General features: G+C 46.6%; 6 protein-coding genes and 1 non-coding gene across 7 annotated transcripts; 1 reads left to right on the top strand and 6 right to left on the bottom strand.

Moving 5' to 3' along the window:
- Positions 1–2,148: 2,148 nt before the first annotated feature.
- Positions 2,149–3,565, bottom strand: VTN77DRAFT_8063 (uncharacterized protein; the record flags this gene model as incomplete). The annotated part of the gene is made up of 2 exons (XM_069424520.1): positions 2,149–2,940; positions 2,993–3,565. 2 exons carry the CDS (start codon positions 3,563–3,565, stop codon positions 2,149–2,151), a joined length of 1,365 nt encoding a protein of 454 aa, XP_069274797.1.
- A 1,087-nt stretch (positions 3,566–4,652) lies between these two features.
- VTN77DRAFT_8062 (uncharacterized protein) lies at positions 4,653–4,968 on the bottom strand (the record flags this gene model as incomplete). The annotated part of the gene is made up of 3 exons (XM_069424519.1): positions 4,653–4,819; positions 4,872–4,883; positions 4,926–4,968. The coding sequence occupies 3 exons, from the start codon at positions 4,966–4,968 to the stop codon at positions 4,653–4,655; spliced, it is 222 nt and encodes a 73-aa protein (XP_069274796.1).
- Positions 4,969–5,263: 295 nt separating this feature from the next.
- On the top strand, positions 5,264–5,365 carry VTN77DRAFT_t122. The gene has a single exon. It is a non-coding gene; the product is annotated as a tRNA-Val (tRNA).
- Positions 5,366–7,308: 1,943 nt separating this feature from the next.
- Positions 7,309–7,815, bottom strand: VTN77DRAFT_8061 (uncharacterized protein; the record flags this gene model as incomplete). The annotated part of the gene is made up of 1 exon (XM_069424518.1): positions 7,309–7,815. The coding sequence occupies one exon, from the start codon at positions 7,813–7,815 to the stop codon at positions 7,309–7,311; it is 507 nt and encodes a 168-aa protein (XP_069274795.1).
- A 275-nt stretch (positions 7,816–8,090) lies between these two features.
- Positions 8,091–9,300, bottom strand: VTN77DRAFT_8060 (uncharacterized protein; the record flags this gene model as incomplete). Its single annotated transcript, XM_069424517.1, has 2 exons — positions 8,091–8,148; positions 8,846–9,300. The coding sequence occupies 2 exons, from the start codon at positions 9,298–9,300 to the stop codon at positions 8,091–8,093; spliced, it is 513 nt and encodes a 170-aa protein (XP_069274794.1).
- A 2,087-nt stretch (positions 9,301–11,387) lies between these two features.
- On the bottom strand, positions 11,388–13,973 carry VTN77DRAFT_8059 (uncharacterized protein; the record flags this gene model as incomplete). The annotated part of the gene is made up of 1 exon (XM_069424515.1): positions 11,388–13,973. The coding sequence occupies one exon, from the start codon at positions 13,971–13,973 to the stop codon at positions 11,388–11,390; it is 2,586 nt and encodes an 861-aa protein (XP_069274793.1).
- A 222-nt stretch (positions 13,974–14,195) lies between these two features.
- On the bottom strand, positions 14,196–14,475 carry VTN77DRAFT_8058 (uncharacterized protein; the record flags this gene model as incomplete). The annotated part of the gene is made up of 2 exons (XM_069424514.1): positions 14,196–14,366; positions 14,431–14,475. 2 exons carry the CDS (start codon positions 14,473–14,475, stop codon positions 14,196–14,198), a joined length of 216 nt encoding a protein of 71 aa, XP_069274792.1.
- Between the last annotated feature and the right edge of the window lie 194 nt (positions 14,476–14,669).

Below are 14,669 nucleotides of genomic sequence, written 5' to 3'. Positions count from 1 at the left end.
AATAAAAAAATAAAAAAATAAAAAAATAAAAAAATAAAAAAATAAAAAAATAAAAAAATAAAAAAATAAAAAATAAAAAAAATAAAAAAAATAAAAAATAAAAAATACAAGAATAAAAAATAATACTTCAGGCAGACATATCAGATACGGAGTTTAGATTCTTTTTTTTTTCAGAAGAAAATCACCCTTCCTCCTAAGGACCCTTTAGCAATTATTATAATTATAAAGAGTTTACTGCTAGGATTCCTGAATGAAATAGAAAATAGAAAATTGATTAATTTAATTACTAGAGTAGTGATGCTATGCCAGTCATCAATCACAATTACCATATAGGACCGACTAGCGGGGTTTTCAGAAATTGTTCTCACACTACAATGTAATGTTTTATGTGCAGCCAGCCAATTTTAGTATAGTAAATGTATCTTTTCTTTTCTTTTCCTTTCTTATTCCCTTTTTGACCTTCTAATGTAACAAGGGATCATGTAATCCGTCGATAAAGGATATAGAATATCATCACAGCCGTAGATAGTTACGAATAACAACAACCTTCTCGCCTACAGTATGACCCTCTTGGAGTGAAAACTTGTATCTTATTCTTACTTATTATTTATTATAGAAGTTATTCTACATTGCCAGCAAAGAGCTCTCTCTATTCGGGAAGTTCCTTATGCTTCTCAGGGTTCTAGGGAGTTTCCTCCTTATGCTGTTCAGGAGTTCTAATCATTGACGGTCCTGGGAGAGGATAACCTCGTCAATTCCGTTTTCCTTAACAGTTTGATCTTGTAATAGGAGCACTTTCTGGAGCAAAGTTGGCTCTACTTCCTCTGACCCTTGGCCTGCTCCCTCGATAGAAAGGTAGCATTCGGTTTCGTGCTGTTTTACTAATATCAGAATCATCCCGAGTCCAACTACCCAGGTACATTACATACAGGCAACTAGCTAGCTAGCTATGTAGCTATCTATCTATCTATTTCTACTTACTTCATACCATATATTCATACCATAGGCTTACTTACTTTCACCACATTAAATAAAATAATCATGGAATCATCGATACCCTTGTCTTGTCTTGTCTTGGTCTCAGCTGCACCTGAGTTGACTCGTTAGTACACATATAGTTATTTCCTTTATTTCCTTTATTCCCTTTTTCCCTTTATTACTCCGTATAAAAAAGAATGTATAAGTGGGTCCTCCTTTAATGTATGTACAGTACAGTACATACGTACCCACTGCAAGAACTACCTAGTTGGGTTTAGTCTCCACGTATTGGCTGTTTGCAACGAGGCTATATATGGAGTATTATTATATTGGGGAGCATGAGGCCTATGAATACTCCGAATCGAATAGTAGTAAAACATATAGCAAGAAACCTATATCACATCTAAATTTGTAAGGCAAGGAGTCCACAGAGAAAATAAAAACAAAAAGCCTATATATATGGTAAGTGCGGTCAGGGGCCGAAGATCACTGGTTGCCTCGCATAGGCATTAGCTGGTAATCTTAGGGGTTTTTTTGACCCTTTCCTCTTCAAGCCTAAGACGAGTGAAACGTGTTGTTGAAGGCTAGTGTAATAATGTCATTTTAATTTCCAAGTATAGACATTCTGTCCTGTCGTGTCCTGTCCATACACGTACTAGGCATATAGGTACCTCGACTTCAAAAAAAAAAAGAAAAAAAAGAAAGAAGGGAAAATGGGTGAGTGACACGAACGCAAGGCATGATTGAATGAAAGAAGTAATACTCAATTTTTATTCATCATCACCATCATCATCATTCGTCCAGCACGTATGTATACACAGGCAATACAAAATAGGACAGGAACAGTCAAGTTGACGAGAAAGAACAAAAGATCATGACTGAAGAAAAAAAAATTAAAAAGACTTAATATCTGTTGATAAAATAGAATAGACGAAATGAAAATGGTATGTATATACTGATATACGGACAGAAAAGCACCACCCAGACATCATCATAGTCTGTCCCTGTGTTGGATGGAACATAAACATGTAACTGCTCTTAAAGGGTATTTTTTTTATAAAAAATAAAGAAAGAAAAGATAAAGAAAAAGAAAAAAGAGAGAGAGAGAGAGAGAGAGAGAGAGAGAGAGAGAGAACGACTAGTCGATCAGTGGTGATGTGTACACCTGATTTATTTCCCCCACATCCGATCCGCATTCGATGGATTGTGACGATCACGATGACCATCAGGCAGATCCCGACTGGATCGCGAGTCCACACTCTCTGCCATATCAGCCGGTTCGTGCGTGATCTCGATGGTCGTCGACTGATACACCTTCCCCATCTGCGTCAGTTCCACGTCCTTGTTCGGGACGATGAGCTCCGTCGAGCTGTCCCGCTCAGGGTCGAACTCATTATTATTGTTATCTCCAGCCCAGACACTGCGGAGTGGATTGCCCTTCTTCCGGGAGCTCTCTTTGATAGGAGTGGAATTGTCCCTCGCGGTGATGGTTGTTGTGGTCAGATGGTTTGGTCGGCGAGAGTGGAGGCTGTTAGAGTGGGTGTGGTTGTAGCTGCGATCCCGATCCCGATCTCGACTCAATTCAGATTCAATGAGGAGGTTCTTTCGCGTGAGGGTATACATGATCACGTCGACGAATCCAGAACTGGTCATCATGGCCCCCGACAGACAGAAATACGCCATGCTGGGCCCCGTCCCCCGTTCAGACGCCATCCGACCTGCGGCCAAGGGAAGCGACAGCACCACATACGCGACTGGATAGATCACCATGTAGCTGACCACCCGTCGCAGCCGCTTCAGGCTGTCGGCGTGACTGCTTCCGAGGATTGTCGAGGCCGCGATCCGCCGTCTCAAGTGGACAAACATGATGGCATACAAAACCACCGTGCCGAACTCAGCCAGGAAGATCCACAGATAGTGCGTCCACAGTCGATCTGTTTCGTACGCTTCGTTGATCCAGCACTATAAAAAGATTGTTAGACAGACGCAGAAAAAAAAATGTCTATATACTTACCCATGCTCCCGAAGGAATAAAAATGTCTGCTCCGTGGGAAGCAAGCGGGATGATGACGAGAATTGCCAGAAATGCCCACACGCCGACCACGGCAGTGACGAACCAGCGGTGTTCCAACTTGCGACCAGACGTCACCATCATAAATGTGTGAAGCGCGATGGCCAGCACGAACAACCCGCTCCCAGGATCGCCGATCTGCAGCAAGAGTCCCTGCAGAAAGCACGCGGCGGTATTCGCGCGGATGGCATTGTGCACAACCCAGTGCGTGCAGATCAGGAAGGCCAGCGCCTGTATGAAGTCGGCCACCAGCAGGTTGTAGATCAGGACGATGTTCTGATTAAATCCGAGAGAGTGTTGGTAGTATCTCCGCCAGAAGATCAATCGGTACGAGATAAAACACAGCAGACTGAACGTCGCGACGGCCGAGATCACCGCCAGCACCGAGATGGCGATGAGGCCATTTCGCTGAACGTCGGAGAGCGGAGAGATATCCAGGGGAGAATCTCGAGCCGACAAGGTACGGTCTTCAGGTGGACTGCTTCGGAGCAGTTTCAGGGCCCAGATCAAATTCATGATTGCAGTCGATTATTCACAACCATGCTGCTCTGCCAGAGAGACGCTTCACGAGTAGACTTTTGAGAGAAAGAAGCACGAAAAGTGGGAGGGAGGGAATAACTATAGAGATCCAGGATAAAATACTGTACGGAGTACGTGGTTCACTATATTGATCAGACCGGTGAACATAATAATGAGACGACCTAATCGGGCCGGTGAACTTAAACCGGGCCAGGGTCAAGGCTTATGCCGATTTTTTACATTTCCCGGTTTCCTGGATCGGTATGTAGATGAATAAGGTTCAATGCAAACTGGAACTTTAGCCTTATAGAAACCTATTCTAATACTCCGGAGTCCGAATATAAGACCAGCAGGGCACTCTTTTACGTGCTGAGTGGACGACACTGTTTATCGGAGCTCGTGCAACGTGCAATGTGCGACCCTATATCTGCCAGTTCTCACACTACTCGAAGCTTGCTTGGCGAGACTTTTTACCTGTGTGGCTTCCTGCCATGACGTGATAGCGCACATAGCTTCTCCCAAAGTACGGAGTACGGAGTGAGAGTAAGGGGAAAGAAATCCGGGGAACATCGCGGGTAATATTGAAGCTCATTTCCGACGCACGGAGGCCTCTGCTTCAAACGTGTTGTCCAGTATTTGCCATGATCCACAGTGCAATCCTGGGTCATGTTGCCAACGACGAGACTAATACCACTACCGTTGCTGCTTGTGACACAGTGTAGCCAGTTGGACACGGGCAACAGTACGGAGTACTCCGTAGTCTTCGTTCAGTCAGCCGCTTGATGGGCCACAGAGTTCTCAGAAGTGGTTTGAAAGTGGTTTGAAGGTTCTAGACGCAGCACAAGCGCGTGTCGAGGGGTGTGCACTCTGCTCCGCAGGCTGTGCCTTGGCAGGGGTGACACTGTGGCTCCATCCTGCAACGACGAATGAATGATTCAGATTGGCGCTGGCGTGCATAGGTCAGATCGTCGGTGGGACCGGGCGGACGGAAGAGACCCTGCATAGGAAAGAAGTGTCGCTGAGGCAGAAAACTGGATCTCGTGTTGGACAGGACAAAGATTTGGTATCAGGACACCAGATTGCGTCAATAGAAGTCCAATTTGGCTGTTGACGTTGGGTCGGAGATGAAGTCCACATGCAAGAACGACATACGACTCCCAGTCTCGCTAACCACCAATACTCGCTGATGGCGGCGAAGAGCCTCGAGGTTGACGCTGGTTTCCAGAAGCAGTTGGATAAAATACGGAGTACCTAGTAGGAATCAGATTTAGTCTAATTGCGGGGCTTGGTCGTCGGTACGTACGTACGGAGTAGTCTTTCTAAGGCTTAGACTAAGCCTTAGAGTGAACGAGTATACGACGATGTGGAGCAAGTTGCAACGGCCGGAGACGGGGCGGCATGTGTTTCCGTGTCAGAACTCGGAAGAGAGTACGGAGTCTCCGTAGGTTCTTATGTGGATTCCTAAGGCTGTGACGGCCTGGAATCAGATACAGAAGTAAATCTCAGACGGAGAGCGACTGGACTAGCACAAGCAGACTGGCAGGTCAGGATCCGATGGAAAGGGTACCTGCATTGGAGAGGTGATGATTGAATCATCGATTGTGGGTGTCGAGTCGTCAATGATTGCAGGTACGTGGTACATGGGTGTAGTAGGAAGGTAGATAAAGGAAGGGCAGGACAACACTGCCAGAAATTGGCCGGATGGTGTAGTTGGTTATCACGCATCGTTAACATGCGGACTCGCAAAGAGTTCGAGTTAACCCGATGAGGTCCTGGGATCGAACCCCAGTCTGGTCAATTTTCTTTTTCGTTTTTTTTTTCTGCACGGAATTCCCCCAGGCCCCTAGCTTAGTCAGGTTTAGTCGCCACTGGTCTTGGCATGATGCATGTCATTTTTTTTTCTTTCTTTTTTGGCATGGACAGAGTAGGAGTATTTTGCTCCCCGAAAAAAATCTCCCCGACTGGTCCCTGACGTGCTGACAAATCGCTAGTAGTAGTTCCGTGATTCCGGAATGTGAAGAATAAATAAAGTTTGGCTATCGACTTTCGCCTCATCTTATTCCACTTGCCGACATCCCGGCAGTCATCCCCTGAAGTCTTTGGCAGATGGACCAAGCAACAGCTGTCATCTCCTACAGTTGATTCAGCCATCAAACGGTGGACAAAGTCTATTCGGATTTGTTTCCTTTCTACCCCTGCTAGCCTGCGCAACGACGGAAAATCAGTGAAGATCTCCGAACGGCCGAACCAGTCACACTCGGTGAGCCGGTGTAGCTACGATCACCAAGCAATTAAGCTCGCGAGATTATCAAGAAATTACTTCGTATTCTGTAGTCGTCGTATTCGTCTAACACAGACATCAACCTTACATTTAACGAACCAAAAAAAAATGAGAGAGTTCTCAGTCTGTATGGAGTACAGCACGAGGTGAGTCGTACCAGCCCTAGTGGATACAAATTCGAAGTACTGCGGAGACATGACACTTTGCTTGTCGCCACCCACTTCCCCAAATTCTCACCGATTGATAGTGGGGGGTAAAAAGGGGGGGCGGAGTTGGGGAGTGAGGGGAACAAAAAAAATTGACAGTTACAAAAGGTTTCTAACCGTGCCGAGGACCTGCCAGCAGACCTCGGCACGGTTGATGTGTCTGGCAGAGCACCCCTAGTATGTGTAAAAATTCAGCAAGAAAGATGGAATAGTAAATAAAATAAAATAAAGATCTTGATCCTAAATTATCCATAAAAGAAGGGGGGGGGGGGGGGGGGGGGGGGTGTTGATTCAATCACAAGGAGCTCATCTTGCCTTCATCCATATAATAAAAATGATATAGGGACTACTAGACCCCAGCACCACATTGACGTGCGAGCTCATCGCCGGGGTCTAGGTGGTGGTGATCTCACCCGTGAACCAAGCAAATACCCGAGACAAGGAAGGAGATGGAAGCTAATCCGCAACGCTGGTTTTTGTGCTTAAAATAAGCCTATTTTCTTATCTTCTGATCTTTTCTAATCACCATCGTTTCTTCCTGTCTTAATCAAAATTTAATCAATCTTCTTATCGTCTTCCTCGGTATAATTGTGTTGTTTTAGTTCTGCCCAATAAACATGGTAGACGATTATCGTACTGTTCTATACTCAACATGTATATAAGCGGTATGCCTAATGTAGCTAATTATATACTCCATACCTGGTATATACCTAACTAAGCAGTGTCAGTGAACACGGCCAAGAAGATCTCCTACTAAAAGGAAAGAAACAGGACAAAAATAGAATGCTAAGGCTCCTTTTATTTCCATCCTCCATGATGTGTAGGAGATATTGGTTTTCATTTACCCTGTTGCACTATCTGAATAATCGTGATCAATAATCATGATGGCGAATAACTGGCATCTGGGTAATTGATTTAAAAAGAATTCGACTGTCTAAGTGATCTAACTCATACATAGTGATGTCTAGTGCTGTATACACATAAATAGATGACAAGAACCTATAAAAGAGGCCAAGAAGAAAAGAAGAAAAGAAGAAAAGGAAAAGAAGGTATGTTGTCGTCACACCAGGCATGTCCATCATGTCCCGCATGGTCATTGCCCTCTAGTAATAAATGAAATGAAATGCAAGAAACTGGAAATGGAGATGGTTCTCCTACTCTAGACAGACATAGGGATTCGAAAATTCACACAGACTAGAATTGACTCCACACGACTCGAACACCGGGCATGGATGGATTGATGGATTGATTAATTATATAAACCCACCGGCATTAGCAGGTTGTCCTGTGACTTTGACGATCTGTTCTTCCTCTGTGGTGCCCAAGTCTTCGTCGCCCACACCATTGAGTTTGGCATGGAACTTGATCTTGAAGGAGCCGGGTTGGAGGAACTGGAAGCCATCCATAGCAAAGATCCCTTGCGTGTCGGAAATCTTCTGTAATTTGTACTCGTCATGCCAGATAGCGTGGGTATGCACCGAATCTTCACGCACCGCGCGATAGCCGTCATTGCCAGGGTCGTCATAGCCCGAGAACCTATGATCTGGGTCGTAGACTTTGAGCGTGATCTTGTCGATGTGGATTTTCTCGCCTCCGCTAATTGTCCTGTTGGAGCCGAGGCGAATGGAAACGCTGAATATAAAGCCTGGGTAAAGTTGTCGTACTTTGGGGTGTTTGGCAGCAGGGTTTCCATCACTGGTTGTAGCCGACGTTAACCTGAACTTGTAGTGTTCTCGGACCACTATGGTCTTGGTGGACATGTTGCACGTGTGTATGTATGTCGTATGTCCAAGCGTAAGTAAGATATATGTATGCCAGCAAGAAGGTGTGTATAATGTTCTTGATATACAGCCTTGCTCTGAATAAGTCTGGATGAGATTGTATATGAAGTCTGTAATGATTGCTCTTGGGTTCGATGGTAGAAAAAAGAGAAAAAGAAGCTGCAAGCAGGGCACCATGCTGACGCTGATATGTACGTGCTGTGATGACTCTTTTCAGAGAATATGACAGTGTGACGGCACTGGTTGACTCAATATCAGGAAGTGAAGCAGATGGCTCGAAGGTCATAAGTGACGTCCCAGCTGCTGAGGAGCCTGTGGCTGTCAAGTAATGTCACATCACACTTCCCATCGTGTTAGTCATAATATCTTCTGTCAACAGAGACGGTGAATAGAATATATTTTGACTAATGTAGAACCCCTAGTATAACAGGACTATAAGACAATAATTGGAGAAGATCAGAATCATGAGGAAATAGACTGCTTATAAGCCAGATACTACAGGATCGATATGATTCCGTTTGCTTCATTGTCTCGGATAACCGTTTACTTTGTGAGATTGCTTTGTTCCCGGAACACCAGAATCTGACAGATTTACCAGTCAAGTTATTGACATATTACACATGATCCTATCGTCAGTTCTGACAAAGATGGCTTCTTTCTATCTTGTTCTTACACTTTGTAAGAGTAGTTTCTAGTTAGATATGCAAGATGTAAGTATAAACCGGCTGTATACTTAAATAAGCTATTATAATTGCCTGGCCTATCTATCTAAAAAGGGATTGTTTAACATTAATCGACTCTCTACAGATCGCCAGAACAAATAGATCTGGCTACTCGTCAGATAAACACTTGGTAAGTTTCCATCCATTGCTAACTAGTCTAGGTCATGCATATTTTATTAGACATGACTGAAAGGAAGAGAGACCCAGGGAAGAAAGATAGACAGGGAGATGCAGATATCGTAATCATGCCCGTAGGCATGTACCCACATCTGCAAGGTCACACTTACTCCATATTCCCCCTCTCTCTAGACATCGTCACCTCAAAAGGCGCCAGAATGCACCGGCCCAGAAAGCAGCCAGAACCCTCCAGGTAGAGACTGATCTCAAGCTTGAAGGTCCCCGGCCAAGAGAACCAGAAGTCGTCGCAGTGGATGAGTCCACAGGTGTCAGACACGCGGTGGAATCGCTGGAACCCAGGGCAATGAATATACGAAGGCAGCTGAGCGCTGTCCACTTCGCGGAAGGTAAGCTCACCGTTCTGGCCGGTCTCCGTCGGGACAAACAGCCTGATATCCATCTTCACCAGCTGGCCGTTGCGAATACTCACCATGAACATCGGCAGAGTAATGACCCTGACGAGGAACAAGCAGTAATTGGTCCTGGTGCGGACGCGAGCTGGACGGCGGTCGATCCACTCGAGTAGAAAGCCCGGTGAGGTCTGTTGTGCCCCGATGGTCGACATCTTGTCTCGTCCTGTTGGCACGGTTGCTCTGTCGATAAGAAATATATCTCAGTGACAGCTACTGAAGCTGCAGAGTAAAGAAGAAAGAGTAAAGAAGAAAAGCCATCTACACGGGGGTGAGGGAGTTGATATAGATAGGGTAAACGGAGCTAGTTTGGGTATGGAAAGTATTGGATGACTGGGCAGCCACAGGCATGCCGTCAGCTTTGAAAATCGAACTGGAATATTCCTTTAGATCCTGATATCCAGTCGATATGCACCGTCTGTATATATTACAAGAGCGAGTGCTGTCTGTTTTCTTCAGTGCCATCTGTTACGTTATCAATAAAAAGAACAAAACATGTTTGCAGTTCTTGCATCACGTCCCTAGAATCAGTAATAAAGAATGAAGAGCCGTTTAGAGCTGCATCAATCGAGTCTGTCAGTCTTTTTTTTTCTTTATGGCTTTTTTCCTTGAAAGAAAAAATGGAGAAAAGAAAAAGAAGAAGAAAGAAATGTGAAGAATATACTATATCTATCGGCCTAAATTCTCTAAGAAAAAAAAAAGGAAACAAAGCTGGAATTAATGAAAGAGACAGAGAAGAAAGAAAGAGGGGAGAGAAAAAGAAAAGGTTAGGACACGACATTATAATATATACCCCCTATCTAAATTCAATGAAATGAATCATAATCTAATTGCACGTGAGGGGTATTTCCCTGGTAGCCCAGTAGCACCACTACTAACTTACATGGGGTCTTTTTTTTCCCCTTAACTCACCAGGTACATAACTGTGTATATACCTAAGGTCTTCACCTGTCGAAGCATATCTTACTAGGTTGTATTACGTTGTATCCAACTGATTGATTAATTGATCCACGCGTCTATCCGAGACATACTATATACACTAGGTATTGTATATACAGTACAGTACAGTACACTGTACAACCCGAGAAGTATCAACTCAGGCAGTCTGCCGCGAGTATGTTGCATTACTCAGTAGACTGCATCAACCCGAGAAAGAGTGATGAAAGAATCCAATCCAATCCAATCCAATCAGATTAAATCAGGGGTTCAGATAGATAGATAGAACAAGTCAGGAAACACTCATATGCACGGGCCGTCATTAGATTAGAGAAAGGAAGGGAAGGCCTAGGATAAAATACCTACCTAATCTTGATAAATAAATCCTTATCTTTATTATACTATTTAAGGTCGAAGAACTCACTCAGTGATTAAATAGGACAGGACAGACAGATGATTTAATTTTTATCAAAACCAATCATACTTTGTTGGTTGCTACCTACCTAACCTACTTTCTTTTATAGTACAGTAACAATTTAGATAAACTCAAACTTATACAATGAAAGAAATAGTATATACTATCTATACATGTTAAATTAGCCCTTAGGCTGTCTATTTAATTTTGAATACTTAATTCGAGCATAGGGCTATGCTATGCTACCTGAAATACCTATACCTAATAGGCTAGGCTATAGGGTTAGGGTTTGCTAGTTAAATTTTATCAACCGTCTTCCTTTCTTTGTTCATTGATTCATCCATTTCCATTCATCCATCTATTCTTTCTCTGTTTTCTTTTTCTTTTCTTTCGCGTTTAGTTGCTGGATGTAAGAACTGCTGCTTTGTTAGGAAGATCTAATATACTGTATGGTACAGTCTGAGAGGTGCATTCTTAACAATATCAATGCAATATATTGAATACCAATAAATATTCAATGGATTTCCATTTCCATTTCCATTCCCTAATTGATGCATGAGTCCATAACTTCAGTTCAATGCTAAGAATATGGAGGTAGTCGCAGGAATCCAACCAATAATGAAAACAACAACAATAACACACATATTGATGGCAAACACATGGGTATTGGTTAATTGATAGCAGAAAATGAAGCCCTATGGATGCATGTCAATGTGTTCAGCTAGGTATGCAAGCAGTCATATCATATCATGCATGTTCATATCATTTCATATCATATCATGTCATATCGTGTCATCAGATCGGATCAGATCAGGTCATATCGTCTGGTCGTGAAATGTTTTCCAGATCATCACATCATATCGCATGCTGCGCTGGGCAGATAAAACATTTCTACCGCCTTCGATCACGTCTCGAATAGCCATCTTCTTCTTCTTCCTCCTCCTCAACCGGTGCAGGCGTGCGTCGCTCGCTTCGTCGCTTCGGACGCCGTCGCCGGTTCGAACTGATGTTGCTCGCCGAATCGTCCGGCGCAAGAGTGATGGCGTCATCGATTCCATCGTCTTCTTCCATCCCGCTTTCGAACAGACTCCCGTTCACCGACGCCGGAGTCCCCAGCCTCGCGTCCAGATTCGTCGCCAAGCCACGTCGGGCCTGGTTCGCCAGTGACAAACCCGCTCCTCGCTCTCGCAAGGCCCGTCGCACCGCTTCTGCTTTGCAATGCAATGCCTCGAACGCATCCTCGAGAGCCTCCATGCTGAGATAGATATCCCGCTCGATCTCCGCGAGGGCCGCGATTTCAGTCTCCTCGTCCAGAGCAATTGGAGCCCCAAACGCAGCCGGAGGTGGCGTCCCGCCATACGGCTGGCTGGCTGGTCGGTAACTGCCATCCGTCTGATACGAGGCAGTGGTAAACGGCGTCGATGAGCGGCTCCCCGGGCGCGGTGGAGCGGACGCCGTCATCGACGGGGGAAAGTTGTCTTCCGCTCCACTACGAAGAAATCCGTCGAAGCGCCCCGAGATCAAGATCTCCCACTCGTCATTGCTGATCGCCGCTAGAGTCGCCAGCACGTTGTGAATGTTCGGATTGTTGAGCATGTAAATTGCCGTCTCCGAATCTCGAGGCGGGACCGCTAGTCGGTACAGCCGCTGGATAGCCAGTGAAGAAGCACTCAGAAACTCCGGACGCGTTCGGGACGGCGGTGTCTCAGCTTTCGGTACTGGGGTCGATGTGGTAATTCCCAAGAGCGCACAGAACAGCTCGCGGCGTTCGGGATCCAGATGCGTCATCATCGCAAAGGTCAGCGTCTCATCGTCCACTTCCTCCGGGGGACTCTGCTCGGTCTGTCCCAGCAGCCACTTGTCGACCGCCTCCTTCGTCTTGCGGGATTGGCGGATATAATGTTCTCGATATTCCTCCGGCACGTCAATGTCCAACTTCTGCATCGGTATGTGCTCCTCGCCTGATAGCATCTGATCCTTTACCGACGCTGTGATCTGGAACGGCGGCCAGCTGGGCAGCTCCTGACGACCCGACACGAGCTCCAATACTTCGCCCCAGCTGACTCCGGAGGCGACCTCATGGTTCGCGTCTTGCTCACACATCAGGCACCCACATGTCTCGGACGAGATGTCGCGCGCGAAGACGGCCTCCAACCGGTCCAACAATCTGCGCGCTACTGATCGATACCCGGTAGCCACCGCCAACGAACCGTTTTTAGCCATGACTTGAATGTAATCATCCAGCAATCGGTGGTACGGCTCAAAAACCCGGACTACCGCTGTCTGGGGCTGGACAAGCTCCTGCGGCATATTTGGAGACTCTCCGGCGCCAAGCAGATGTTTCGGTATACGATAATTCAATCCACCATTTTGAAGCAAGTAATCCACTTTCGGGGGCGAAACAGGCATCAGTGGCGGGGGTGGAGGGGGAGGCGGTCCGCCACAGCCTCTTCCGTCGATGACCGACTCGTCCTCCCGTTCCACAATGACTTCGATCGGCGACTGTTTGCGATACCCTTTATCGTCAGGTGTCGACGTGCGCCACTGGTTTCGTGACGGAGGCTTGGGCTGATTCGGCGCAATGGATGTCGCATCTGAATCGTTGGTCGACTCCGACCTCGATTCGGCGACGGCGGGGATCGAGGAGTTCATGGGTGATTTGGTACGATGGCTGGCCGCCCGTCTGGGCAATTCAACCTTGTCATATAGTTTCGACCTGGATGTTTTATGGCTGGCCGAACGGCTGGGTGTCGCCGAGTCACGAATTGTCGACGTGCTGCGCCGTGGCGTCTTGCTGCTGCTGATTTTGGAATCATCATCTTTCTTGTGACCCAAGCTGGAAGACGACCGAGAAGGGTCTGTTGAACTCCTTCTGGTCTTTGCGTCCTTTTCCTTTTTCTTTTCCTTTTCTTTCTTCTCCTCTGACACCTTGTCTCCGCTTGTGCTTCCTTTTCTCGACGACCTCTGGTCTGCGGTGAGAGGGGGGCTGGGTGGCGCAGTATGTCGGTGTTCATTCCGTGATGTAGACCCCTTCCCATCCATCTTTCCTTTTCCCCGATCGGCCAGATCGGTGGGATCAGGCGTTAGGATATCGATTTTCCGTCCAGCATCATCCTCTCTACTCCAGACTGCCTCTTTGCTGTGTGCTTTGGAAAAGGTTGGGTACGGCAGACTGGCCCTCGATTCGAGGAAAGAGGCCGCGGTCGAGCGGCTGACACTCTCAACCTCTCCCATCGAGGACCGGCGGATCCGTGTTCGGGAACTCGAAGTGGACGAGGTGGAGCGAACAGCGGTTATATCCGAGTCTCGATCCCTGGTTGACGAACCGCTCTTCTTTCCGTGGTACGAGCGATGGTGGCGACGTTCTCTCTCTCCGTCTCTGGGTTTGTCCCGATCTTTAACTTTGACAGACTTCGAGGTCGCTCGTTCCCGGTCCAAATCGCGATTGCTGAGGATGTTTCGAAACTTCGCGGACATGGCGCATGAGGCCGTTGTTCCGGTCGATGGCACGTGTCAGGCTTCGTTTTCTGATCAAGGTTGCTGGTAGAAACGCGCAGTCAGGATAGCCGGTTTCGGGTTGGATGGACTGACGTGGGGCGCACACGCTGGCGCCTAGGAGCTGCAAGAAGCCCCGGCTCAGTGGTCGGGATCCAACGCCAGTGAGATGTGATGGCAGGGTAAGGCGCTACAACAGACGGATCAGGTAGCTGTAGTGGCAGCAATGGTCATGGTGTGACATCGTCCAGACTTGAGATGGAGGAAATAGAGACCTTCACTACTGGATTGCGGTGAATGAGTGGCCCAGCAGTGGAGACAAGCTCTGACGTGGGCGAAAGCGAAGAGGGCGGGGGACACGTTTCGGGCAGATAGCTAAAACAAGGCACCCGATGTCAATCAATGATATCTCATCTTCTGACACTGATAATAATCATACACTTTGTAGTTGTGGGCGACAACCATCACCAGGTGGCATTTCCATCCTAGAAGGGAACGTGGCTGCTTTACTCGTCACCTGACTGAGCAGGAAGACTCGACTGTCGCGGAACTTTCTACCCCAGATTCGAACAGTGCCTGCGTTTTCCCAGCCTGTCTGCCTTCCTCTGGCAGAGAAGTTAGGATTTGCTTCATTAAGCACTCTCTCCCCACAAAATCAAACGAAAAAAAAAGGGGGCG

The sequence above is a fragment of the Rasamsonia byssochlamydoides genome, assembly GCF_041956645.1.
Source record: "Rasamsonia byssochlamydoides strain NRRL 3658 unplaced genomic scaffold VTN77scaffold_69, whole genome shotgun sequence".
NCBI classification, from domain to species: domain Eukaryota; kingdom Fungi; phylum Ascomycota; class Eurotiomycetes; order Eurotiales; family Trichocomaceae; genus Rasamsonia; species Rasamsonia byssochlamydoides.
This window is presented reverse-complemented; position numbering and strand designations above follow the sequence as displayed.